Source organism: Terrapene carolina, unplaced genomic scaffold (genome assembly GCF_002925995.2).
Source record: "Terrapene carolina triunguis isolate 2854851 unplaced genomic scaffold, T_m_triunguis-2.0 Scaffold113, whole genome shotgun sequence".
Lineage (NCBI taxonomy): Eukaryota > Metazoa > Chordata > Testudines > Emydidae > Terrapene > Terrapene triunguis.
In genome coordinates, this window is record NW_020664464.1 from 26,137,992 (window position 1) to 26,165,638 (window position 27,647).

The window sequence follows — 27,647 nt, forward strand, 5'->3', positions numbered from 1 at the left end:
CCCAGTGGTGGGAAACCTGCAGCCTGTCAGGGTAATCCGCTGGTGGGCCGCGTGACAGTTTATTTACATTGTTTACATAGCACATCCCTGAGGCCCGCGCTGCTTCCTGCAGCTCCCATTGGCCAGGAACGGTGAACCGTGGCCACTGGGAGGTGCGGGCGGCTATGCCTGCGGATGGTCAATGTAAACAAACTGTCTCGCGGGCCGCCAGCGGATTACCCTGACGGGCTGCAGGTTGCCCACCACTGCTTTAGCCCCTTGGCTGCATACAGTATGTGAAAGGTAGCAAAGTCTAAAACGAGATGTGAATTAATCATAAGAAAAACCTCATCCATAACAGTCAAACCTACATATACTTACAGATCGAATGCATTAATCAAACTGTATTTGAGGTGAATATCTCTTTTTGGAAAATGGACTATTAAGGGACGATTAAGAATTGGTTTCAAGGAATGGTTAACCAAAGAAAGTTTTAGTATATAAATATAGGATGTACTTAATTATTTTAATAATAAGTACTTAGTATAGCTCAAAACCAAGAATTCCTTAATACATTAACTATTTAGCTTTTAAATATATTTAAAATATTACCTCTTTCAAGATATTTCTAACAAAATTAAATTTACTTTATCGAGATTATATTAAAAAAGTTCCTACATTCTCATAATGCTCAGCAATCTTTTGAGAGAAATGGAGTGTTTAGATTTTCAGGGGACTGAGGAAAGTGTAAGGCCTTTACGAAAGAGGGGGGGGGGGAAATCAATATAAAATACTGCTGTACAATAATGATATTCAATTTAAAACAGTACTATAAGTAGAGTTTGTACTCTTTACATATGGTGTATGTCATTTAGTAATTCCAAAATTCATCATTCTTCCCCTCACCAGAGCTACATGATTCTGGAATGACCGTGTTAATAATCAAAGTTTCAAATCCATCAATGGTTGAGCCATAAACAGCTGGAACCTTTGAGTGGATGCCAAGATACCATACAGTGGAAAACATTTTTTTCATAATGTCAGGATACAAATATCCAAATCAGCAGTTTAATTCAGTACAGACTGTGCAGCTTCCCTGATAATCGATGCAGCTTTATCCAATTCTTCTTCTGTTTGTTCCACTGTTACCACTACTCGAATACTGAAAAAAGAAAACCAGAAGAGTTGGCTCTTGTAATGGCTATGACACTTATTCCTTGCTTTGTTTCTTCTGTACCAGTTTTAATTTATAATCAGAATTGTTGGGTGGAAAACTTGGTTCACACCAATTTAACAAGCTTTAATGTAAGAATTTTAGAATATACTACCACCTTAATTAAAACATAGTATAAATGCGTAAATAAAACAAAGAAGAAAAGGGCAGTGATCAGTTACCTGATCACTGGGTGCAGGAAGGCTGTTTCTTTCATTACCAGATCCAGACTGGTTTGAGAGAGTGAGAGTGTGAGTCTGTCTGTCTGGAGTTGCTTTGATTTTTTTTAACGCTTATATAACCTGTACATTTGTGCATGCTCATACCTAACCACTTATTTCCCTTGTCATAGCTTATATATTTCATGCTATGTACATACTACATTTTTATATAAAAACACCCTTCTAATTGTTCCTTCATATCAATTACATGCAGATCACGCATATCAACAGTATCATTTTGCCCATTCACCCCATTCATACGTTTGCTATTTTTCCTCAACTTATCTACTTTGCTGTCTGGAATACTTGTTCCTGACGTTTGGGGTCTAAGGTACTTTGTTCTTCTTAAAACAACCTGTTTAACTTTTAGCAAGCATCTGTTTTTCTTAACTTTTAGTTAAGACCAGGGCCGACGAGGGGGGTGGGGGGGGGGAAGAGAGCTGGTACTAATTACCGGGACCCGGCGGTTCGGAAGGGGGCCCGGCTTCCCCCCCCCCGCCCCCGTCGGCCCTGTTTAGCTGGTCCGCCCTTGCTGGGGGGCCCGAAAAAATTCCAGGCCCGGCTTCCCGCCCCCCTCTAGTCAGCCCTGTTTAGCCAGTCTGCCCTTGCTGGGGGGCCCGAAAAATTTTTTTCACGGGGGCCCGAACCCACTCTCGGCGGCCCTGGTTAAGACACAATCTGACAGTTTAGAACATCTGGTCTAATAAACAAGATTATGTTGAACTGAGTAACTAAATTTTCCATTCTTAATAAATGTTACATAGATTATTCAAGGTTGCTAAGGGTTTGGTTCATTTAATGATAAGTCCTTAACTTAACGGGCCCCTCATCCTAATAGACTAAAGCATAGCCTTAACTCTTACTCAATTTATGTAACTAATATAGGGTAACCAGATGTCCTGATTTTATAGGAACAGTCCCAATATTCAGGGCTTTTTCTTATATTAGGCACCTGTTACCCCCCACCCCTTGTCCCGATTTTTCACACTTGCTATCTGGTCTCATCCTAAACTAATATGACCCTCACTTAATATTTTGATTCTCCAGCAGAGTGAAGGCAATGTCTGGGCCATGAACTCAGGCACAACGACAAGTAAGATATATGGCAAGATAGAGAACTTGTGAAGCAATGGCTCTCTAGCAAAGCAAATAGTCATACTATCTCTTTCCAATTAGGCATTGAGCATGTCACTTGCCTACCACACACCATCCTATTCCCACATTTAGATGTACTTTCAAGTTCAATGGGCCTCTTATGAAAACTTGCGTGATAAGCAGCCAGGGTAGTAGTGAAAACAATACAATGCTGATATTGAAGATTCAGTTTACTTTGATACATTATCTTGTAAATAAACCATTATAACATGCCATAATACCCATTTAAAATTTATTGTAAGCAGCATATTTCCCATTCCTCACCTGGCAAACTATTAAAAGGCCTAAAACAGACAACTTTGTTTTTATAAAAGTCAGATGGTTTTCCTCATACAAGAGGGATAAAAAGAAACAGAGGTTTCTGAATTTCCACTCACCTCGGCGGCGGAAGACATTTCTCTTCCTTCTCCAGATAGCGGGCCTGAGTTAATGCAATACTTCTATTCATACACTGCAGACATATAAATAAGCAGTTATGCAACTGGGAACTTCAATACCACATTATCATTACATTCTATGAACAGTGGTTATTCAATGTCTGGAAGACAAACGTGGCAGAATCTCATACAGCACAGTCGGAGCAGAAAGAGAAGTATACATCAAAACCAACACCAAGTCCAGTATCAGAAGAGAATTATTAGCATTTCCCTAATTGGCTGTCATTAAGAAACATTCCTGCACACAAAGCATCCTTTAAAAGTTTAAAATTTTAGAAACTCATTTGAGGCTTTTTAAAATATAGGTGGCTGTATTATACTAGAACAATAGAGATAAGGGGGGAGGTTTGACATTTCCTTCTACAGCTTCTGACCAGCTTTTGGGAGTGGTGAAGTTGGTTTTTAGAGAAGGAGGCCTGAAATGGAGTATGATGATGACTGCTCTCCGAGGTATTTTATAAGTCAGTAGGAGTTCTTACATATACATATAACAAACAGGGAAGGCTAAGGATAAGCTTCTTTAATTTCACATTTGTCTAAGTTCAGCTCAAAAATGTTACTTCAAATACGATTACATTGCCTATTTACAGAATAGTGATATTTAAAATAAAAAGGACTAAAGCAATCCAGCTATGTCTGTTGAGTATCTCTGCTTTGCTTCTATGGACCAGCATTTCTCTCTATCCTAGGATGCTTCATAAATTGTTGACCTTGGTTAATATATGCTGACTACACGTCAGTATCTAGTAACCCTGTCTGTAGAAGTCGTTGCTGCTGGAAGTCAATACAACTATTGTGGCTAGATTTAAGAGAGGACTGATTAACTTTATGACTTAACATTTGTAGCTATGCTGGCAGAGAATAAGGTAACTGCAGTCTTTAAGGAATAAAAAGTTATTGTAGGTTATATATACCATGAGCATTATCTTATTCTTTAATAAAGACTCCCATGGAAAACAGAAGAGCGAGATCCTCAGCATAATGGCTCTACATTATTCAACTTGTACTAAAACCACCAAGGCAGGCAGTTACTGGGCACATATAGAAAACTGTTTAATATGAACGGTGACATTTAAAAGGTTTCTTAAAACAGAAGAGCACCTCTTTCAAAGAGTTACATTCTTCAAATTTGGATGAGTTAGATGAGCTCAAGCACAAAACAAGTACTATCATCCTCCCCTCACCCCAAAATGCACAAGACACATCACTCATCTATAACATACTTATACACTTCTCAAATTGGGTGTCTTGAGAAGTAGTGTATACTGATGATGGAAAGTACTTTAAGTGCTAAACATTATAACAGTCTGCCAAATAAGAATATGTTCATGGACTCAGATGTAAAATTCCATCCTGTAAAAACAAACACTTTATAAAAAAATACAGCAGCTGAAGCTCAAGTGGTTCAGTACAGCAACAAAACTCTACTCAAAGAATAGCCTGCATTTCTATAAATCTCAGAAAAAAGTCCCCTCTAATCTGTTCATACACATCCATTCTCTTAAGTTAAAGAGAAACTTGTGTTTTAATGTGTCTATGACATGGATTAATGTTGTCCAGTATCAAGGTCAAATATTTTATTGATGATCAAAATCAAAGGAAGATGGGGAGGGAGACTGCCACTGTGGGGTGGATGATAAAGGAGACTTTTGCAGCTGGGGAAGTGAGTTTTTAAAAATATAGAGATATCTTTATCTCATAGAACTGGAAGGGACCCTTAAAGGTCATTGAGTTCAGCCGCCTGCCTTCACAAGCAGGACCAAGTGCTGATTTTGCCCCAGATCCCTAAGTGGCCCCCTCAAGGACTGAACTCACAACCCCTAGGTTTAGCACGCCAATGCTCAAACTATTGAGCGATCTTCCTCACCCCACTCCTGTGATTGTTTTTTTGTTTGTTTGTTTTTTACACCATTTCCTCTATATTACCATCTCACTTACATTTTCAAAAAGTGAGCACAGGCCTCTGCTGTTTTCCCTATTCAATTTCTATTTTCCAAATGGGGTCTGGAACACTCCAGTACACTAATTCAGCCAACTACCATGCCAGGACTTTGCACAAAATTATTGCTTTTCTAATAATTAAAGGGCAGATATGCTTTAATTGCAAAAGGGACACTTACATAATCTACAATTCTCTTGAGTAACTTCATATCATTCTCTCGAGATCCACTGGTCTCTTCCAACTGAAGGTGTAATGCTGGAGAAAATAAGTCTCCCACAACTATTAGACCAGAGATTCTGAAACAAATCAAATAGTTTCAGTGTACATCTGATCAGAATAAAGAAGCAAAGTGTATAAACAGACAGTGAAAAGATGCTATTTAAAGGCTTGCTCATTTTTTGGTGGTATTTCAGGAAAACTTTCTAAATTGTTTTACATTGGGAGTATTTGTTACAAAACAAATTTGGACTCAAACAAAGCTTTACACCTTTGAACTGCTGTATACCAGCAATCACAATACAAAATTTAAACTATGTAGCCATGAATTACTCATGAGAACATTTAATTATTGACCAAATCAAACAACCCACTCCACATTGTTTCTTCCACATAGAATGCTTATTCCTGGTGAATCCGGGCAAGATAGATGATTTATTTTAATTCAGTTTTATTGCTTTATACAATTCCTATCCGTATATTCTTCATCTGCGTTCCTCTGCTTTCCCCCCTCCATAATTTTAACTTTAATAGCTTGTCCTGCTCAAAAAGAAAATTTACAAATCAAATGGGGAACCAGTTGTCTGCCATAGCCAATGTTAATTTTTAAATAAGATTTCATATCAATTGAATGCCCTTACTTTAGAGTTCCTTAAGGTTTGTAATACACAAACCTAACATAACTCATTCCTTGATTTTCAAGACTCTGATCCTTTCAAGTCTTAACCCCTCCCCCCCGCCCAAAAAAATCCACTTGAGGCAAGATGTTTAAGTGCAATATGTTTTACCAATAAAAAAGAAGACACCTAGACACCCAAATCATAATTTAGAATCAGTAGGGGGAGGGGGGGGGGAAGAATCACCTTCTCTGATGCAGAGTTGTAAATTCCCTATCAAGAAAGGTAATCAATATTGAGATAGGATGAAAAAAGCCAATCCTTTGCTCCCAAATATTAACAGCATATCATGTACATGCACTATTCTGCTGCTGTCAACCTTAACTTAGATTTCCTGACTTTGGTCAGTTTGTATTACACACAATGTGTTGTAAATGTATAAAGTATTTTTTATCCCCATATCAGTTTCCTATAAAAAAAAGGAAGCAAAAAGTTAGGGTCTCTTCAGAAAACACAAGTTGTCAAATCCATGGGAAAAACAGAGTGCCACAGACATAATGAATAATGGAAAGAGATGTTTTAAGGTCTGAAATATGCCTTGTATTTCCACAAAGCTCTACTGATTTAGAGCCCAGTTCTGAAAGGGAACTGAAACTGGCCTTCAATCTTTGCAGCAACAAAACTGCACTCACAATTGGTGTCATGTAGATATAAAATCTGAGGTTGCTTCTAAAAAGAGAGTCATGCAGTTAAAGAGCAAATGTTTAAATATTGGCATATATCTTTAGAAATCATGGGGAAGACAATATGTGGCAACATATGGAGCCATGAGAAGCAGTCTGAGGTCATTCTGCAATGTAGAATCACAAATGGAATATATAGCATGACAGATGTCAGTCATTAAGTATGTTCCATGTTAGTGACCTGATATTATAGAAGCACAATTCTAGAAATTAACAGGCAGGCACTGTAGTCAGACATGTTACCATACAGCTTAAATTAATAGATACAAAGGTTTCCTTGCAGCAAATAATGTTCTCTTCGTTTTAACACAAAAGTATATATCTGCTAGAACTTAATGAACAATACTTGCTACTAACGAGATTTTCTTTTTAAAAGGATGTGCATCAATATATTAATGATATCAGTAGCTAATTACATAATATGAAGTCATTTTAATTTAAACTAGGTAAAGCATTCATGAACAGCCTCAAAAAGAAAGGAGGGGAGGGCAGGAGAGGTTGGGTAAGAGTTCATGTATTTTAAACCAGGAAACAGCCTTTGTATCACTGTCAATTCAAACTCTGAATCTCACTGACTTTGTCCAGACAACAATGCTTTGTATTAACTATACATCCTCCACTTAGAGGCTGCTTTGCAAAGCCCAAATTGATGTCTAATTTGAAGTTCTGTCAGTTACAACTCTAGTTAAATAAACCCTAATCTGACTCAAGCAGCTGTCTAACCAAGGATAAACAATAAGAAATGCAAAAGAGCCAGTTCAGCATAGCTTTGTCAGAGAAAGGGACATTCAGTGTGTGAAAGAAACAAAGGTTGGCTCTGCTTTTCTTGCAAGCTTTGGTTAAGTGAAATAACATTTGCGAGTCCACAGCATGCACAGAGTAGTAACATCCCACCCTCCCCACCCCCGATCTTAACTTTTCCAGTGAAGCAGCTAAATTATGGAACCTTGCATAAAAGTGTTTTCCACCTCTAATCACTGCCATTCATCCATTTTTTAAATAGGATAAAAATGCATACTATTTAAAGACAATATTGCATAGGAATCTCATCCAATGTCTTGTCTGTTACCTCAAGAAAAGGCAAAAGAAACTTTGGAGCAGAGAGTGATGGAATAACTTTACTATAGGGTTTAGGAAGAATTACATCCTCCTCCACTCATTAGCTAATGGTTGGCTTGTGCCCTGAAGCATGAGGCCTTATATATACTTACCTCCTTATTTTATCATAAATAAAGGTAAATGTGGATTTTCTCATTATCCTTATGAAGATCTAAACCTATTCTGAATTCTATTAAGCTCTCGGTATCAGTGGTATCTTGTGACACTGAATTTCAAAGTGCCTACTTGTGCACTGTGTAAAAAAGGATTTTTTGCTGGTTTTAAATTTGCTGCCTTTCAATTTGCTTGTTTTTGTGTTGTGAAAAGGAGGAAAATCACACACTCCTTTTACCTTTCATTATTTTAAACAGTTCTATTGTACTTTTCACCTCTAAAAACTTATATCCATTCTTTTTAATCTTAGTTAACTGTGCTTAATATGAGAGAGAGAGAGAGAGAGGAAAATCAGAAGTAAATACCATATTCCAGACGAAGGCACTATTGATTTATAATGGCAGAATACATTCTGCATTTTCTATATACTTTTTTTTTTTTTTTTTAAATACATCCTTTTTTTTTGCGCTATTTTGGCAGTCACTGCATGTTTTCTAAAGTGATTATTAATTTAAAATCCAGCAATATGCAAGAGTAGTTCAAATTATTCCTTCTAATGTGCTTTTACATTTGTCAGGGAATTTTATCTACCATTGAGTTGCCCACAACTAGCACCAGTCTTTCAGTCTTCTCTAGTGCTGCCAAACTTAAATAATTGTGTCCTCTACAAGTTTTGCCATCAGACACTTGCTCAAGCACTTATCAAGAAGATAAGAATGTAAGAAAGGCCATACCGGGTCAGACCAATGGTCCATCTAGCCCAGTATCCTGTCTTCCATAAATTGCAGGTGCCAGATGCTTCAGATGGAATGAACAGAACAGGGTAATTTCAAGTGATCCACTGCCTGTCATCCAGTCCCAGCTTCTGGCAGTTAGGGACACCAAGAGCATGGAATTGCGTCCCTGACCATCTTGGCTAAAGCCATTGATGGGCCTATCCTTCATGAACATATTAAATTCTTTTTTGAACCCACTTCTACTTTTGGCCAACACAACATCCCTTGGCAATGAGGTCGACAGCTTGACTGTGTGTTGTGTGAAGTAGTACTTCCTTATGTTTGTTTTAAACCTGCTGCCTATTAATATCATTGGGTGAGCCCTGGCTCTTGTGTTATCTGAAGGGGTAAATAACACTTCTCTATTCACTTTCTTTGCACCATTCATGTTTTTATAGATCATCATATACTGTCTCCTCCACACATACACACCCATCGTCTCTCTTTTCTAAGCTGAACAGACCCTGTCTTTTTAAAACTTTTTTTCATACCGAGGCGGTTCCATTCCCCTAATAATTTTTGTTGACATTCTCTGTACTTTTTCCAATTCTATTATATTTTTTTGAGATTGGGTGACCAGAATTCCATGCAGTATTCAAGGTGTGGGTGTACCATGTGCCACACACACACACTTTGAATACTGCTGGCATGCTATATATATATATATATATACACATACACACACACACACACACACACACACACACAAAAATGGTTCCAAACATTGTTAGCTTTTTTGACAGGGATATTAAATACCAGTCCTAGTACAGAATCTTGAGGCACCCCACTGTTATCCATTTGTCAGATTGAAACTTGACCATTTGTTAATCCTACTCATTTTCAATTTTGCCCAGTTTCTAAACCATGACAGTACTTGTCTCACCCTGTGCTTAATTTTCCATAATGTCCTCTTTTGACGATTCTGTCCAAGGCATTTTGATAGTTAAAATAAATTGATATCCAGCTCTTAGACACTTGTTGTAGACACCAAGAGTTCTAATAAATTAGAGGTGCACATTTTCTCCTTACACATGGTTTGTCCCTATCACTTTCATCTACGTTTGTAAATATCTTTATAACCAATTTTCCTCAATACTGAAGTAAGGCGCTTGTCTGTATTTCTCAAGATTATTACTAACAGCTTTTTAAAAGGTAAATTCAAAGTTTCCAGTATAGTAGCTGATTTTAATGAGATTTTGTTACTAACAGTTTATCTATGTGACATTCAAACTTCTAGTATGTTCAGAGTGAATCTGTTTGAGTCTGCTATTGTTCCTCTACCTACACTCAATTTCTTAAAGAAAAAGTTTATATGGACCCTACATTAATACCTAAAAATATACTACAGAAGAATAGCACAGTTACATATCTGCTACGACCATTTTAACCTCAGTTACAAGTTTCAATCATCAATTATTTAGTGCCCCTCCCTTAAACTTAAATACTCTTACAACTAATTATATCAAGCAACTAGACATTGAGACCAAACAAACATCGTTATTGGCACAGAATGCACAATTCAAGAAGACCAGACTGTTCTGGACTACTTACATCACCTTACAATGAAAGCCTTAAGCAACAACTGACTTCATTTCTTTATCAGAACCATTAGGAAAAAAAAAAAACCTTTCTAGATTACAAAACTAACCACTAAAAGGCTATCAGAAAGAATACAGATAAAGCAAATACTTTTGTGAAATAAAAAGATGATTGTAATTGCTTGACCACTGCTAAAAATTAGTTGTCATTAAAACTGGCTTATAGATTACTGCAATAACTGACAATTTTAAGAAACTTTAATCTGAAATAGAAACTGAATTGGAACTATAGGAGCAGGTACGTATTTATTCTGAAAATTAGTCAATTGACTATAAACACAAAGTATTGAATCTAAAACACTTACTGTATTATCAAAAATCTGTTGCCAGAAAAGTTATATTAAAAACTCAATGTACAGACGCTCCTCGGGTTACGCAAGACCCGACTTACGCAAATTCGCACTTACAGAAAAAGTTCATAAGCCAGAAATAGGATTCTCGAGTTGCGGAAATTTTTGCGTAACGTACGGGTATACGTTTCCGACGTACGCAAAATTGGAGTTATGCAAAGCTTTCCGGAACTAAACAGGGCGTCTGTAACTATAGAGGATATTATATTCATGATACTTCGTGATATGGATCTATAAAAAGCTGAGCAAGTTGACAATAGTCAAGATCAAATAGTTTACCTTTGTAAAGCTTTATGAATCCGTTTGCATTTCTCTCGTAAAATCTGAAAAATGTCTAGACAAAAGAAAAAAGAGCCTCAGTCTCTTGCTACATATTTCTATAAATCCCAAATAAACTTTGAGCCTCTCTACCTCTTCTTACAATGATCCTCATTCCTAAGAGAATACCATTTCCATCATGAAGTGACAAATGTGTTCTTTCCCCCCATACTGTTATTCCAGTGGAGTAGTTTCTGTTTAGAACTCTTTTTTGTGAGAGCCGATAAAAGGACAACACATGGAGAATCAAGAAACTATAGGCTGAAGGAATATAATTGGAAAGTAAGAATGGGCTTGAACCTTTGATAACTATGTCCCCCTTTTTTCCTTACTTTACCTTGAAAATTACCAAATATGTTCTGGTCAAATGGGAAGAAGGAAAATCAGTAGGACATTTGTTTGTAGTGAACAACAACAGTTTTTAATGAAGTGTTCAGTGTCTCCCTTCTCTGGCTCTTTCCATCTCCACTTCTCTTTTTCACTGTGTGTGAAAAAGGAAGGGGGGGGGGGCAAGAGATGTATGGTGGGAAGAGACAGTGGGAGGGAAAGTTAAAGGGAGAATGAGTGAAAAGGAGATAATGAATGTAAGATGTGGAAAGAGTCAGTGGAAAGGGAGCAGCGAGAATCAACGAATGAAAGGAAAAAGTAAATGAGGAAGCGCTAGACTAAGAGGGTGAGGGATGGAAGTGGGGGAAATTATGCCCACAGGCTTTAATCTTGAGCTCAAACAGTTAGTGTTCCCTCGGAGCAGAATAACTTGTCACATTACAAAGTATTTGATTTTTCAGAATGAAATACCTGGATTCTCCTCCATGATATTGAGGGCCTCGATAGCAGCAGCAGCTAGTAGGGGAGGCAGAGAGGCTGAAAAGCAGTAACCCTGACCTGACAATCTCTGAGAAAGAAAATGAAAAGTCATAAACAAAGCTGAAAAGTTTTTATATCAGTTTTGCTTGTTCACGATAGTACAGAAAAAAATCTTAAAAGTCATTTGGTTTAAATTAAGCAAAAATCATAACTGAACAGTCTCTAACTCATCCACATAATCTTTTTGAAGTGGTCTTCTAAATGGAATAAATTCCTATGTAAATCATTTATATCAAGATGCAGCTTGTAAACAGAAGTCAAGTCACTGTCATTTCTTAGTAATTCAGTCTGCTCTGCCATTTAAAAATAAGAGGTGGCATACCTGATGGTCAATAACAAAAGATCTTCCACAGCAAAATCCTCCAATAGAAGCCAGGGAATTCTCCATGTTTGCACTAATCAGATCTATATCGTCCACCTGCCATTCAATTAACAGAATATATTATGAGAGAGGAACAAGGTGGATGGAAGTGAAGTGAAGCTTAATTAAATCAAGATCATTTACAATATATAAACTACGCTTCAAATTAACATATGTACTAGGGCAAAATACACCAGGTTACCCCCCGCCCCCACACACAGTTTTAAAGCTCCTTGTTTGTATCACTTTAACACAGTTATAGCTGAACTGCCTCCATTTTAATTTTAAACTATGTTTATAAGGATCCAAATATATTTCACTTAAATGTTTTCAGGTATTGCAACATATGCAGCATGTAAAAATAAAATTATGCATTTGTAGGCCCCAATCTAGCAAAGTACTTTGGTACCTGATCTATTTTAAGCATGTGAGTTGTCCCAATTAAGTCAATGGGACTGAATGTGATTTAAGTTACTCCTGGGGGGATTCTGTGCCGATGCAGGGGTGCAGAATTCATATGGCCCGCATTTTTCTGTGCCCCCCATGCAGAAAAATGCAAAAAAAATCTGCCAGGGGACACGTGTCTCTTCCCCAGCAGCCCAAGCAGCGCATTTGTTCCAGCATGCCTGGAGCTGGCTCAGAGATGGGGGCTTGGTATATGTGCATGCATGCCTGCGTGATCATCGTGGGGGGGGGGGGGGGGGGGGGGGGGAGGGGACGGGCCTGAGCGCATGTGTGTGCTAGTGACTATACTCCTGGGGGGATTCTGCAGGACTGCATGCCTGCACCAGAAAACACCCCGCCACACACACACACACACACACACACACACACACATCCTGCTTTTCCCTGCAGAAAATGGCAAGGAAGCCTCACAGGGTGCATGACCATGTGTGCAGTTTTTGGTTTTTTTTTTTGGGGGGGGGGGGGGGAAGAGGGAGTGTCCCCCCAACAGGAGGGGGGGCTGGGGGGGGGGGGCACACAAGGTTATGTGCCACTGCCCCTCTCGGAGGCGGTCTCGGGCTCCGCAGCTGAATGCAGCCTCCTGGGCCAGTTGTGCTTCCCTTCTGTGTTCTGGGAGCCTTCCTATTTTCTGTGGAACAGTGAGTTCCCATGGTGGGAGTGAGGAAGGAAGGGGGGTGGAATAGGGCGGGGGGGGGAATGTGGGAATGAGGGGAGGGGGATGGAGAAGAAAAAGGGATAAGGGAATCACGGGGGGGTGGGGGGGGAGATCCCAGCAGGTGGCATCCCCACAGCAGCAGCTGGGGCTCCCCCATTAAGCAGGCCCATCGAACCCTCACCCTGACAAGCCCTACCCCCCCACACCTGGATCCCTCTGACAAGCCCCCCAGCACCCAGACCCCCCCACATCCAGACCCTCCCGCCAAGCCCTATCTACCCTCACCCCCTGCTGAGACCAACCACTATCACCTGAATCCCCTGCAGAGTCCCATTGCACTTGCACCCAGAACCCCGAGTCCGTGCATCCAAATCTCCCACTGAGCTGCCTACATCCAGATTGCCCCACACAGAACCTCTCACCCCACACCTGGATCCCCCCACACTAAGCCCCTCCACACTTGAATCCTGCTGGCTGAGCCTGCCTACCCACACCTGGTGCACCTGGCCCAGAGGGGCAGGGCCCCGGGTGTTTCTGCGGCAGGCCCAGCCCTTGCACTGCCAGGGTCAGATGCAGCCTCACTGCTGAGTCCCTGTACTGGGGGAGGTGGGGGCTTCAGGGTGATCTCCCACCTCAGTGCAGCCAGTGGCCTGTGCTCTCCACTGCCATGTTGGAGCCACATGTATTTATTGACAAATAAAATTTGCAGAATTTTAAAATATTGGGTGCATAATTTTTTATTTTTTGGCACATAATTCCCTCAGGAGTATTTAAGTACATGCTTAACTGGAGTTGGCTTTGGATCCTAGAAATACCTAAGTGTCCCATTAACTCATTGGTTGCAAACAAGTTCTCTTTTTGTGAAGTGTGCAATGCAGCACATAGAAAGAAATGGTCTTTACCACAAAGAGCTTTAATTCTACATAGACAAGACAGACAAAGACCCGGGATGGGCAAAGGGATTTTACAATAAGCCAAGCAATCAAATGATGCTTGGCAAACATCATGGTAGTTCCACTTGCACTTTGTTTCTTCAAATTGGTTTTTTGTTTTGTTCCAAATATATTATGTGGGTTGGAGGAGTTAGAGCAAATGAGCAGGAAACAAAGGCAGGAGAAGTGGAGAAGAGATGGGAGCATGGAAGGCAGGGAGTGCAATGCTGGCAGGGGAGGGAGAGATCAGCAGAGAAAAAAGGATGCCAGAAGTCAGATAGAAGGAGACAGAATTTGACATTTCCAATGATCAGGAGGTTGTGAAAGTCGCTTCTGCTGAGGAACCACTGCCTCCAATGTGCACTTTTCTTCCTTCCCCAGCCCATGGCAGATAAAGAAAAGGGCCCCTTGTGGCATCACTATACAGGTCATGCCAAACCAATGTTCCCAAGCATAGGGGACCTGCTGAATCTGTGAGCACCGGGAAGTCCGACCACTACGAGCAGGGCTATGGCTAAAACCTATCTATAGAAAGTCTGACTCCATATGCCAACCACCCTGTGCCCCACCGAAGGAGAGTGAGGAATGGGGGAACAGCACATGGAGAGGGACTTTTGTGACCTTCCCCACCAGAATATTTTTGTGTTAATGTAAAATTTTGAGTTTGTGGTGGTGTAGGTACAGGGAGCAAAAAAGTGCCTGGGCCCAATTTATAAACTGAATGGACTTAATTTATCTTGAAAAAAATGGAAAGTATTTTTAGAGACTAAATTCAGTGAACTGTCAAATAGAGAGAAGTAAATTATGCTTTCAGTGAAAACTGAAATACAACCTTAACTGTGGAGACACCTCCACAGTACTTTTCACTTTAGCTTTAAGATACCCTCTTTCAAGTCCATGTCTTGGTGTACTGAAGTGTGCCATGCCTGAGTACAGGCTAAAACAGAGATATTGGTACCTAAACACAGTATGATACAAATGTCTTTGGAGAAGTTACAATAAGTTGTCCTCATCTGTAGCATGGTGATATTTAATATTCATGCACTTTAAAAACATTCTTTCATGTAAGCAGGATTGATTATTTTTAAACAGTATTTCTTTCCCACTTAACATTTTGTTTAAGAGCAAAAGTATTCTACTGCATTTAAAATGAAGACATCTCTACTATCACACATGCAGGCTCACATTACTATGTAAACTGAAGAGTCTGTTGCCACATGTGTGTGAGCAGAGTATTGGACTAAAGACTCCCCAGTGCCAAATGTATTCCACCTCCAACCCCAAGTACAATGTCCTCATAGGAAAAAAACAGCATATCATATTCACTATTCCTCCCCTCCATTCTAACAAGAGATGTAAATAAACCAGTTTTTATTAAGACTTTTCCTAAAAGTCTTCACTCTTCAGAGAACTTTGTGCAAAATTCAAATCCAAAGTGAATGTTAATGGCAGATGATAAAAGAGGTCTTGTAAAGAGGAACAGTGCCAACTCCACCCACCCCCAATGTTGCTATTTAAACTAAAAAATTAAGTGGTTGTGTTTTCTATTAAACAAAAAGATCAGTATAGTAATTGGATAGCCAAATTGACTTAAAATTCCTACCATACACAGATGAACACTCTTAAAATCTGTAGTACTGTCATTGCCAAAAATATACAAGAAAACCAGTATCAGAACTTGCCCCAGTCTACAACTCTCTTGCTAACACATAATAGTCCCAATGAAAGAAAAAAAAGCCTGGCACTTACATTTATTCCAAAGTGTTCCGTAACACCTCGTCCATGTTCTCCAAGGACTCCAAAAGAAAGACTTTCCTCCAAAAAAATCCTCACTTTATATTTATATTTCAATTTTATCTGCAGATTTAATAGTATAAATGATACAAGACAATCTAATATTACTGACATTTTTGCAAAGAAATAAGGTACATGTACAAAAGATTGAAAAATCACATGGAAGATCTTATAAAGTATCCTGAATAATGTAAGACTGTTAATCCCACTATAATACTCAGCCATTTTGTGTGTTTTAGAGTCCTGAACACCATTGCCATGTTTAACGCTTAAAATAAGTATAGGAAATCTAAAATGCCCATAGTCATTTATGAGACGTAACTTGGCTTTTCTTTTTAAGAAACAGGCTATAAAATACTTTAAAATATTACATAAGATATTCACAGCATTTTCCCCATCATCATCAGGAACAGTGTTGTACACAAAATCTATGTTTAATAATTAAGGTTGTACTCCCTGGAGTCAAGCGTACTGTTTTCATTATTTAAGAGACCAGCCTCAATTTTTAAACTAAAACAAAAAAGTGATTTTAGTCTAAACCTATTAAGCAGGTATACTCTGTAAAAACAGATCATTGCTATATGATAGGATATGTATATTACAGAACTGCAAAATTCAGAACCTGATTATGAATACCTCAAAAATGTCAATGCCAACAATCCACTTTGTAGCTAACACAAAAGGGGATATAATATTCTATTTTAGAAATGTGATCATGAATGAAGGGAAAGTATAAGGTTTCGTGCAAAGCATTCACTGCCTTTGGCATTTCCTTACTTTTAAGGTTCAAAGATGCAATATTAATATTTTATTAGTAATGTGTGTACATTACACACACAGCTTAAACAAACAAAACTGAAACCACTTACCAATTCTGGAAGAGGACAAATATCTCCAGTATTCATATATAGCCCTTCCACCAGAATAAACCTTCGAGTTACACAGGCTTTACGAGGATTCTTCAGAGAAAATGTATGTTTCAGTATGTATGAAGTGTTCAACAACAAAAAATACAAACTTCTATTAAGATAACTATTTGTTTGGGGGGGGTGGGGGGGGACTTTTATATCCTAGTTGGAACTTAGCATTTCTGCTCTTATAACCATATTAAGTGTCTTACAGTTGGCTGACTATTTGGCTTTATTTTTAAAGTTGCCGTATTTAAGATTCTGTGCCATTGTGTAACAAATCAGGGACTGAATACCACCGATTCAGCTAAACTGCACACTTACACTAAGGGAATAATATTCAGGAATGTATATTTTGAGACCAGGTCTCTATCACAGAGAGTAGAAATGCTCCCTTAGCTGTCAACAGCGTTCAGGGTGTACTTCCTCTTTGTCACGAAAAGAGAAGTGGAAACAGCGTAATTTAAAGACTTTAAGGCTTTTCAGCATAAGGTTACCACAGTCAGTTTCAACTCAACAGAATCCTGTTACAAGGGCTCTTTTATAACATACCTCAAATATATTCTTATAGATTATAAGGCCAGAAGGGACCACTGTGATCATCTAGTCTGACGTCCTGAGTAATAAGGGCCCTAGGACTTCCCTGAATTAGTTCCTGTTTGAACGCTCTCTTTTAGAAAGACATCCATTCTTGATTTACAAATTTCCAGTGATGGAAGAATCCATCACAACACTCAGTAAATTGCTCCAATGGTAGATATATCCTCACTGTTATTAATATACACCTTACGTCGAGACTGGATTTGTATACCTTTACCTGCCAGATTGAAGAGCCCTCTTATCAAAATTCTGTTCCCTATGTAGGTACAGTAAAAGCGGTGTTATCCGGCTCTGTACCAAGTGGAAAGCTCTATAAACCAGCATTTCTAATCTCCATAGAAAGTCCGGTTTATAGTTCGGTTGGTGCGGAGCCAGCAGGCTCCCTACCTGGCTCCCTGGCTTCATGTGGCTCCCAGAAGGCGACATGTCCCTCCTGCTCTTAGGCAGAGGAATGGCCATGAGGGGTTTGGAGTGCAGGAGGGAGTGTGGGGCGTGGGCTCAGGGAAGGGAGTTGGGGCGTGAGAGGGGTTTCAGGGCGTCAGATCTGGGGGGGCACTTACCTTGGATGGCTCCCCACAAGCAGCGACATGTCCCAACTGCTCCTAGGTGGAGGCGCAGCAGCACGCAGAGTTGCCTGCCGTGCCTCCGCCTAGGAACAGAAGGACAGGTTGCTGCTTGCCGGGAGCCGCATGAGGTGAGTACCCCCTAGATCTGGCACCTCACATCCCCTCCCACTCCCCAACCCCCTGCCCAGAGCCCCCTCCCACACCTAAACTCCCTCCCAGAGCCCACGCCCCACACCCTCTCCCGTGCCCCAACCCCCAGCCCCACACCCAAACTCCCTCCCAGAGACTGTGCCCCGCACCCAAACTCCCTCCCTCTTAGTTAACCGGCATTCTTCACTTACCAGGATTCCCCATTTCCCCAACATGCGAGATAAAAAAAGCTTTTACTGTACTTATAGACCGATCAAGTTACCCCTTAAATTTCTCTTTGACAAGCTAAACAGATCAAGCTCCTTGAGTCTTGCCTATAAAGGCATGTTTTCCAATTCTTTAATCATTTTCCTGGCCCTTTTCTGAATCCTTTCCAATTTATCCACATGCTTCTAGAAGTGTGTACATCAGAACCAGACAGTATTCCAGCAGTGGTCACACCAGTGCCAAAAGCAGAGGCTACATATCCTCTTTACTCCTACTCATGATTCCCCTGTTTATACATCCAAGGTTTGCATTAGCCCTTTTGGCCACAGCATCACATTGGAAACTAACATTTAGCTGATTATCCACAAGGACCCTCAAGTCTTTTCAGCGTCACTGCTTCTCAGGATAGAATCACTCATCCTAGAAACATGGCCTGCACTCTTTTTTCCTAGATGTAGGATGTTCTATTTGGCTGTATTGAACAGGGCCGGCTCTAACTTTTTTGGTGCCCCAAGCAGCAAAAAAAAGCGCCGCCCCCGAGCCCCCCCAGCCGAGCGCCCCCCCCCCCCGCGCCGCCCCGCCGGGCCGCCCCCCTCCCCCGCTGAGCGCCCCCCCGCCGGCACCCCCCCCCCCCCGAGTGCCGCGCCCCGCCCCCCCGCCAAGCGCCGGAGCGCCCCCGCGGAATGCCAAGCCGCGCTGCCCCCCGCCACCCTAAGATTGGCCGCCCCTTACCAGGTGCCGCCCCAAGCATGTGCTTGGTTGCCTGGAGCCGGCCCTGGTATTGAAACACACAGTTTGCTTGGGTCCAGCTTACTAAGTGATCCATGTTGCCTCTGTATCAATGACCTGTCCTCTTCATTATTTACTACTCCCCCAATCTAGGTATCATCCGCAAACTTTATCACTCAAAGCTATATTTTCTTCCAGATTATTGATAAAAACGTTACATAGCATAGGGCCAAGAACTGATCCTTGTGGGACCTGACATATTTACTCAATGATTTCCCATTTACAGTTACATGTTGACACCTATCAGCCATTTTTAAATCAATTGTGTGTGCCATGTAAATTTTGCATTTTTCTAGTTTCTTAATCAAAATGTCATGCATCCCAAGTCAAATACAGAAGCTTTAGATTATTATATCAACACTATTTCCTCTATCAACTAAACTTGTAACCTCAAAAAAGGTTAAAAGATTTTTCCATAAACCCATATTGATAATAATTAATTGCCGTATATACACTCGATCATAAACTGGTTCGTTTATAAGCCGATCCCCCAAGATGGATAAGTAAAATGGAAAATTGTTATGACCCATTCATAAGCCGACCCTATAATTCAGGGGTCAGCAAAGTTTGGCTTCAAGGCCAGCAGGATAAGCCGGTGGTGGGCCGAGATGGTTTGTTTACCTTGAGCGTCCGCAGGCATGGAGGTAAACTTAAGTAAACAAAGTGTCCCGGCGCGCCAGCTGCTTATCCTGATGGTCTGGGACAGCAACTGGTGGGGAAATTTTGGGGGGGGGCAGAAACTGGGGGTCAGGGGGTAACCCATGTGACCACCCCCATGACCCCATCCTTAGCCTGGGACCCCCACATTCTCCCCATCCCATCCCTTCCCACCTTATCTGGGGAGGGCCAGGAGAGGATGTCTCTGGCCTGGCTGGAGCTGCTCCGGCAGGCTGGGCAGCATGGCCACAGCCTGCTCTGGGGGGCGGGGCCGAGAAGCATGGCCACAGCCTGCCAGCCCCGGAGCTGCAGCTGCTTTGGAGGCTGGGGGGAGAGCAGCGTGGCCAGAAGCGGAGAGAGACTGGCACCACCTCTTCCCTTCTGGCTCTGCTGGCCCGGGGGGAGAGGCTGTGTCCCACCTCTCCCTCTCTATACCCGTTCATAAGCCGACCCCCTTCTCTGGTGCTTCCCTTTTGTACTAAAAAAATTCAGCTTATGAACGAGTATATACGGTATATTACTCTCCTTTAATTCTTCGGGATCAAACAGACGGACTGGCCTATAATTACCCAAGTCTTCCTGTTTACCCTTTAATATTGGCACATTAACTTTCTTCCAGACTTCCGGAATGTCATCAGTATTCCAAGACTTATTAAACAAAACAAAAAAACCAGCCCCAACATCAACAGTCTAAAGAGCTCTTTGGCCAGTTCTTTTAAAACTCTCAGATGAAAGTTAACTGGACCTGCTGATTTACAGAGGTCTAGCTTTAGCAGTTGCTGTTTAATGTCCTCCCAAGTTACTGCTAGAATGGAAGTATATCATCATCATATTTGGCTCCAATGATAGTTTTTATAAAGAGGGAATATGTGAAGAGTACATGAGGAGACTCATCTCACCTCTTCTATAGTTTTCTGGTCTATACTTATTTATTTATAAAGTTAGGGCTGTTCTAACAGTTTTGGTACAGATTTACTTATAGCGGTTTAGAAACTGATAGTTAATCAGTGTCACCCCTAGGATGGGGGCAGTTACACAGATTTCAAAATAAGTGTATAGGTACAAAAAACTGTGTTTAAATCACAAGCCCTTAGTGACCACCTCCATCACCTACTCTTGACAATGACAATACAATTATGGCAAGCGAACAAAGCAGCCAAATCCAGTTTAACTATATAAGCAAAATTAAGCATTCAGCAGTGATTTATATAAAACAACAACAGACTACGAGTACTGGATCTATTCAAATATACAACCTACTTAAGAAGGGCAAAAGACTACAAAGAAATTTTACCTTTTGATCTTCAATCTCTTGTTCTTTCAGAAGTTGCTCAAGGTCAGCCATATCATTATGTTTAAATAACTTAATGTTACTTCGCGATGCCTGTAATCCTTTCTGAATAGCAAAGCAGGCAGCTTCATCTCTATAAACACAAAATATTCTTTCATTTTGCGCTTGGTTTGTTAATCAATTTTAAATAACAGCATAGGTCAGTTACCTTTTTAGGCCTGCTTTGCTTTTAAACTGCCTTGTATACTTATCTGTGTATAAATAAAATCTATGTTTTATTACACACAATTTTAAATAATTTAAAATTGGTTTCTAACACCTGTTACCCTCTGCGGCTATGTGGAGACATCTTTACACTTTAATCGTGAAATGTACAATTTAGAGTTTTTCTCTAAAGCAAGGACCAGTGCACAGAAGTCATACTAAAGTATTTTCTGGTGTCCAAAATACACTGAACTGTTCATATGAAACCACTACAAATATATGTAATTAACTATTTTCATTGAGAAGCCATTTTACTGTCTTTGCATCTAGGATGACTATCAGGCTTATTCTGTGGTTACCTATTTTTCATTGTGGCAGTTAAGGCCGACATAATTCCCGGGCCGAGACCAACATTCCATAAATAGGGGTATTATACTCCTACAATTACCCATTGGTTCTTCTCTTTCTACCTGCCTCAGTTTTAAAGTACAGCAAGTCTGAGAATGTGCTTGACCGCTCTTACCAGTCTTAAGAGTACTCATACTCATTCTTCCTCTTTTATTCCACTTCATGGTGAGCATCTGTCCCAGCTTTCCAGGCCTGATAAGCCATTTCTTCAGACTTAAAGATGCATATGTAATTTCCCCCCCACTAAATTACGTTTTTTGGTAATTTCTTAATTGGATATACTCAGAATTCCTTTTGAAGTTGCAAATCCCTCCTTCTGCACATACTGAACAACAGTAATTTAATTTTCAAACATCAAATCTCTAACATGATGCCATGATACACCTTTTTTGTCAGTGATAAATACGGTGTGCTACTGAAGCAGAGACTCTTAGGGTACATTTACACTTAAGGCAACATGCAAGGTACAGACACCACATGCCCAGGTAGCATGAGTATAAACAGCAATGTAGATGGTGAGACACAGCTTAGGCAAGTAGGGTGCCCTACATGCCTGAAGCCTTAGGCCATATGTCCTACATTGGCTCTCTACATGCCCAAGCAGTGCCTCTCCCTTGCCAGAGCCTTTCCTGGCTGCAGTGAAAGGCTCTGGCAGCTCTGCAGCACGTAGCTACATGCTGCAGTGACAAACAGGGATGCAGCCTGACTCTCACTGCAGCGTGTAGCTACACATATGGTGCCCATACTTTATACACCACAGTAAGTGTAGATATAGCCTTACTGCAAAAAACTAAAAATACAAGTGTACAGGTAATAAATATGCTGAATTCAGCATATCAAGCTTAAAATATTCTGGCCACTCAATGCAGTACATTTTAATTTGCTTTAATTTAAAATGTGAATACACAAACTGCAGCTCTTACTAAAAAGTCAAGAGAAACAGGTTAGAGAATGCAGCCTTAACCTGCTATTTATTGCATGGGTATATGTTCTCGCAGAAAATAATCTAACTTAAACACAGCCTATTTTCTCATCACAAGTGGGATACATTTCTTTGGAGGAAAGAGGTTAAGTCTGAAGCTTTTCTGTTTATCCAGCAGAACCTTTCTATTGTAGCTTTGTGGTTGCAGAAGCATTTTGCATGATAGGAGAGGCAAGATTTACTAACTCCCAAAGAAAGCATTCAGCTAGTAAGCACTCTTTCTTCATTAACTTTGAAGTGTTTTGTTTTGTTATTTTAGAGACATTTGATACCAATTTTGTCAACTGCTCTCCATACTATTGCAATAATTGCTTGTCAGATTGTCATCAACTCATTTTTATTGACAGTGTGAGTGAGGTAATTTGAGAGTAACCATAAGTTGCCAACAGTACTTAATACAATAACTTCCAAAGATTTCTATAAACTAGTTATTTTTGCCCATAACAAGAACAAATGTTATCACTTACAAGCTTAGACTCTCTACACATCAACTTAATGCATTTTTAAGCATGCTAGAATCACATATATAGTACATTTGGGTCCTGATTTCTTATCAGATGCAGTTAGCTCTATAACTAAAGTTTCAAATTTTTTGCAACATACCAGGTTTAAAGATTTAGGTTTTCTAGACGATCTAGATATTTTTCTTCCTTTAAGCACTGTGTGCAAACCACTATGCATCAGGCATCACTGCTTCAAAGCAAAGCAATGTTTAAAAAGCATACCGGAGTCTAAAGCACTGTTTTAAAATAGTTTACTTAGTAAATGGGGACCAGACATAACTATGCAAACTATGTTAATAGTTGAACGTTTTCTATTAAGATAGTAATTCCAATGTTGACTGGGCCAGTATTAGAGAAAAATAGTAAGACTGCTACCCTATTTTAAAGGGAGCCAGATTTGGATACCATAGAGAATATTCATTTACTCAGCACAGGCCCAAACCAATAAGATTCCACGTCACCCCAAATATATCGTCTTCCTAAATGCATAAATTTATATGCAACTCCCATTAACAATAAAGGGAGTTTCTCACAGACAAAAAGTGATCATACCTCATGGTATGTAACATGTCCTGGCCCAATCTTAATATTCTTACAGCACTTTAAAAATGGTACAAATACTATTTACAGGTATTTTTATATTTTAGCACAAAATAGATTACAGTGCCCAGTGCTAGTCTTCAAAATAAGTGTGTAAAAATGGCACCTTAATTATTATAGCCATTCCTTGTGAGTATAAAATTGTTGGCTAACATTAACAACAGTTTATTCCTGTACGCCTGGTGGAGCTAATACAACTAGAAGGGAGTGAGAGTATTCTTTTCCCTTTCACATTGATACAACTGTTCATTAAGTTGTAATTTACTGATATCAGAAGGCATAATCAAATGATTATACACATATAGGTTATATGTGTATAACTGAGGGCACAATTTGTCCTGCAGAAACTTTTGATCTTGTGCAAGAAAAAACCCAACTTGACTTGCAGATCCTAGGCTGACTTTGCAGGACTGGCAGTTAAAACAGGGTTGCCAAGTGTCCAGTTTTCGACCAGAACGCCGGGTTGAAAAGGGACCCTGGCAGCTCCGGTCAGCACAGGACCGGCCCACTAAAAGACCCATTGGAGCCCCCACCCAATGCCCCAGCCCAGAACCCCCTCCCACCCTGAACCCCTCAGCCCCAGCCCAGAGCCACTTCCTGCACCTCAAGCCCCTCATCCCTGGCCCCACCCCAGGGCCTGCATCCCCAGCCGGAGCCCTCACCCCCTCCCACACCCCAACCCCCTGATCCAGCCTAGTGAAAATGAGCAAATGAGCGAGGGTGGGGAAGAGCAAGTGACGGAGGTAGGTGGGGATGGAGTGGGCAGGGCCTCAGGGAAGGGACAGGGCAAGGGTGCTCGGTTTTCTGCAATTAGAAAGTTGGCAACCCTAAGTTAAAAGTAAAAGTTGTTTTTTCTGAAGTTGAATATGTTTTAGGTGGAAATTAAGATAGACAATTAGGCATGGAACTGGTTACTTTTAAAAAGTGTGTCAGTCGATTTTTAGAGTAGAACTAATTTTTGAAGTTAAAATTGAAGCTGATTTTGTTTTAGAAGATAAAGACTGCAAACGCCTTGAGATTTTACAGAGAAATAAGATGAGTACATTACATCACACCCCACAATGGTGATCTGCAAATAATTTTGTAAGTTTCTATCAGAAGTGTAGTTTGTGGTACAACCCTCTTACTTTCCTTTTTTTTTTTTTTTTTTTTTGGGTAAAAAGTGATTGCCATATAGGTAAGTGTAGCTCGAAATGTCACAGGGTAACCAGAAGGCAGTAGAAATATTTCTGAAAATGATTTTAATTTTATTTTTATTTAATATTCAAGTCTCTTCAGAATGAGTTCAGTACCTCACAGAAGCTTGCCCTCAAGCTCTAGCTGCTCCATTCAATCTTGCTTATGATTAAAATTCTTACTATGTCACAGTGTTAGTTCTTTCAAAGATAATATTAGTCTTATGATATTTTTGGCATGACAGAGCATATCTAAGTATAAAGTGACCTATAGCCCCACTAGCTCAGAGAGCAAGTACCTCGGAGTTCTCACCTTCCATAGACAATTCAGGATTTAGACTAGCATGAGTGCTGTCAGATTTAAATTGTCAATCTGGGCTGGCCTCTCTCCCCTGACCCTTCTAACAGTTACGAAGGCATCAGTGCCCTGCAGGCAAGACAGAAAAGCCTGCCCATCTCAAATTAGCTGCCAACAACACTGCACAATGTCTGATACAGAAAATTAACCACTGTACCCTTGCTATTCCTTGCATACAAGGGGACTAGTTTTTCCCTCCTTAGGTGGCAATTACTGCCAAAGTCTGATTTTCTTGGGTAACAGCAACAACTGAAAGCTAGCACATTTGGTCTGAAGAACAAATCAGAAGAGATAGGAGTTTTAGGCCCATTGATCAGCTTACATGTTAAATATAATTATACAAACAAGGTTAAATTGCTCTAAAAATGGTTTTATAAAAGTTTTCCTTTTATTCTTATGACATTACACTTTTTCATTTTAATCCAATCTGACTTTCAACCTACTGATCAAGCTTAAGCCATTTCATGACAACTTCTATTCATTGTAGATATTCAACTTTAGAAAATATGTCCCAGATTCTCCTCTCCGTTCAGGCTGCTTTGCAGTGTGCAGCTGACAAGAAGTGGCTCTCCTGAAGTTGGTTATGCCATATTTAGGATCATCTCAGTGGGGCACAAGACCGTGTCTAGTGGCACAGAGTTGGTTTACGGCTTCCCCACCACAACCCATTGAGTTCACCAGTAGGTGATGCAAGTTAAAGTGAGTTTCAAAATATTCTAATTTAAGCCACGGGAATTACCTAATACACAGCCAACACAAATAGCCATCTTTGCACCCCTCCTCCTAAACTGCACTGTATGCTCCTCAGGCACAACTGAACATTAAATGTACAAATCTATGTGGAGATGCAGTTATCTGGCTAGAGAATATCAGACTTTTGAACACACACAATCAAGGAGTTCTTCAGGATCCGAGTAATATTCTAACCCCTCCCCCGAAATTTTACTCTGGGATCTCTGAAAGGTAAGTGTTACTTACACAAACACTATGTCCCCTCGCTTTGAATATGCTGGAATAGCACTGGCAATTGTGGCAAATCCATATGAGTATATAATAGATTCCTCTGTCCTCATAAATTTTGCTAGTCGATCTTCCAATTCCAAGTGTACATCTGAGAAAAAAAAATTAAAAATCCTTAGGCAAGTTTAATTGTTCTGCTTTTATTGCAGAATGGCTTAACAGTTTGTACTCAGAAATTAACACAGCCATGTACTGAAACAGGAATTTGCTAAGGAAGAGTGGGGCCTCATCAGCTGTTACCTGTGGTAACAGTGTCACAGAAAATGAATCACTAAACACCAAAGCTGATGCATCCATCCTTGATGGGCACTGAGTGGTGTTTGTCAAATCCAAGCATCAGAAGTTCTAATAGTTGCCAAACCATATGCATATTTGTAAAACTAATATGCTTGTGTATTCAGAACAGCGGTGAGAATTTCCTTACATTTAGACTAAGTACCTTAGGGCAGGGACTGTCTTTTTGTTCTGTTTGTATAGTGCCTAGTGCAATGAGGCCCTGGTCCATGACTGGAGTTCCTAGCTGCTACTGCAGTGCAAACAGTAACAAGCAATGCAATTTCCAGCAATTAACTAAATCCTGGCTGGCTGAACTTCTGTCCATCCTAACTCAGAAAATCAACACAACCCAATATAATTGCCCAACACAGCATTGAAGCTCATGCCTTATTGCTTTGTTTTCATATGAACTGAGAAGAAGCGAAAAAAGGTAGACCATTCAGTAGTCTACAAACATTCTACTGCCCCAAGACTGATGTCTCTGTTATGGTATCAACGTTAAAGATGCAGGTTTTCATATTTAGGGGGGGGGGGGCTGGGAACAACACAGGAATTGCAGCAAGACCCTGGATTTGACCCATGATCTCCACATTATGTGAATCAAACATATACCATTCCCCAGAAGTATACTTCTACTAGATTTGTGTGTACATATTACTCTTTGATCCAGATCACGTGGATGAAGGTTATAGTGGGAAGACTTTAGGGTTACCATCCGTCCGGGTTTCCCCGGACATGTCCGGCTTTTTCAGTGTTAAATGGCCGTCCGGGGGGGATTTCTAATTAAGTAGAAATGTCTGGGATTTCCCCCTTCCCCTTGTGCGGCGCGTCTGATTGGACGCCTGGCCTGATTGACAGCTGCTCGCAGCCACTAGGGCCTCTAGCAGCCAGAGTCCCTCCCCCTCCCCCACGGAGCAGGGGGGCTGTGTTTAATTCCACGTGGAGCTCTCGCAGTTCTCCCTCTGCCGGGTGAGCGGGGGGGAGGGGAGCGGGGGGGGAGCAGGGCAGGCGGCGGGGTGTGTGTGTGTGTGTAGAGGCTGCGGGGGGGTGGTGCAGAGGCTGCAGGCTGAGTGGGCAGCAGAGGGCACAGAGGCTGCAGGGG

At 40.6% G+C, this 27,647-nt stretch overlaps 1 protein-coding gene across 1 annotated transcript in view; it reads right to left on the reverse strand.

Moving 5' to 3' along the window:
• Positions 1-607: 607 nt before the first annotated feature.
• Positions 608-27,647, reverse strand: part of SPTLC1 (serine palmitoyltransferase long chain base subunit 1) — a 47,855-nt gene continuing 20,815 nt past the window's right edge. Inside the window, exons 6-15 of the mRNA XM_026652409.2 lie at positions 26,228-26,360; positions 21,023-21,152; positions 16,721-16,810; positions 15,807-15,914; positions 11,967-12,062; positions 11,576-11,672; positions 10,739-10,793; positions 5,126-5,243; positions 2,946-3,019; positions 608-1,141 (exon numbers count right to left, since the gene is read on the reverse strand). Coding sequence (XP_026508194.1) covers positions 1,048-1,141; positions 2,946-3,019; positions 5,126-5,243; positions 10,739-10,793; positions 11,576-11,672; positions 11,967-12,062; positions 15,807-15,914; positions 16,721-16,810; positions 21,023-21,152; positions 26,228-26,360 — 995 coding nt within the window. The 3' untranslated portion in view covers positions 608-1,047. The remainder of the gene's footprint in view (positions 1,142-2,945; positions 3,020-5,125; positions 5,244-10,738; positions 10,794-11,575; positions 11,673-11,966; positions 12,063-15,806; positions 15,915-16,720; positions 16,811-21,022; positions 21,153-26,227; positions 26,361-27,647) is intronic.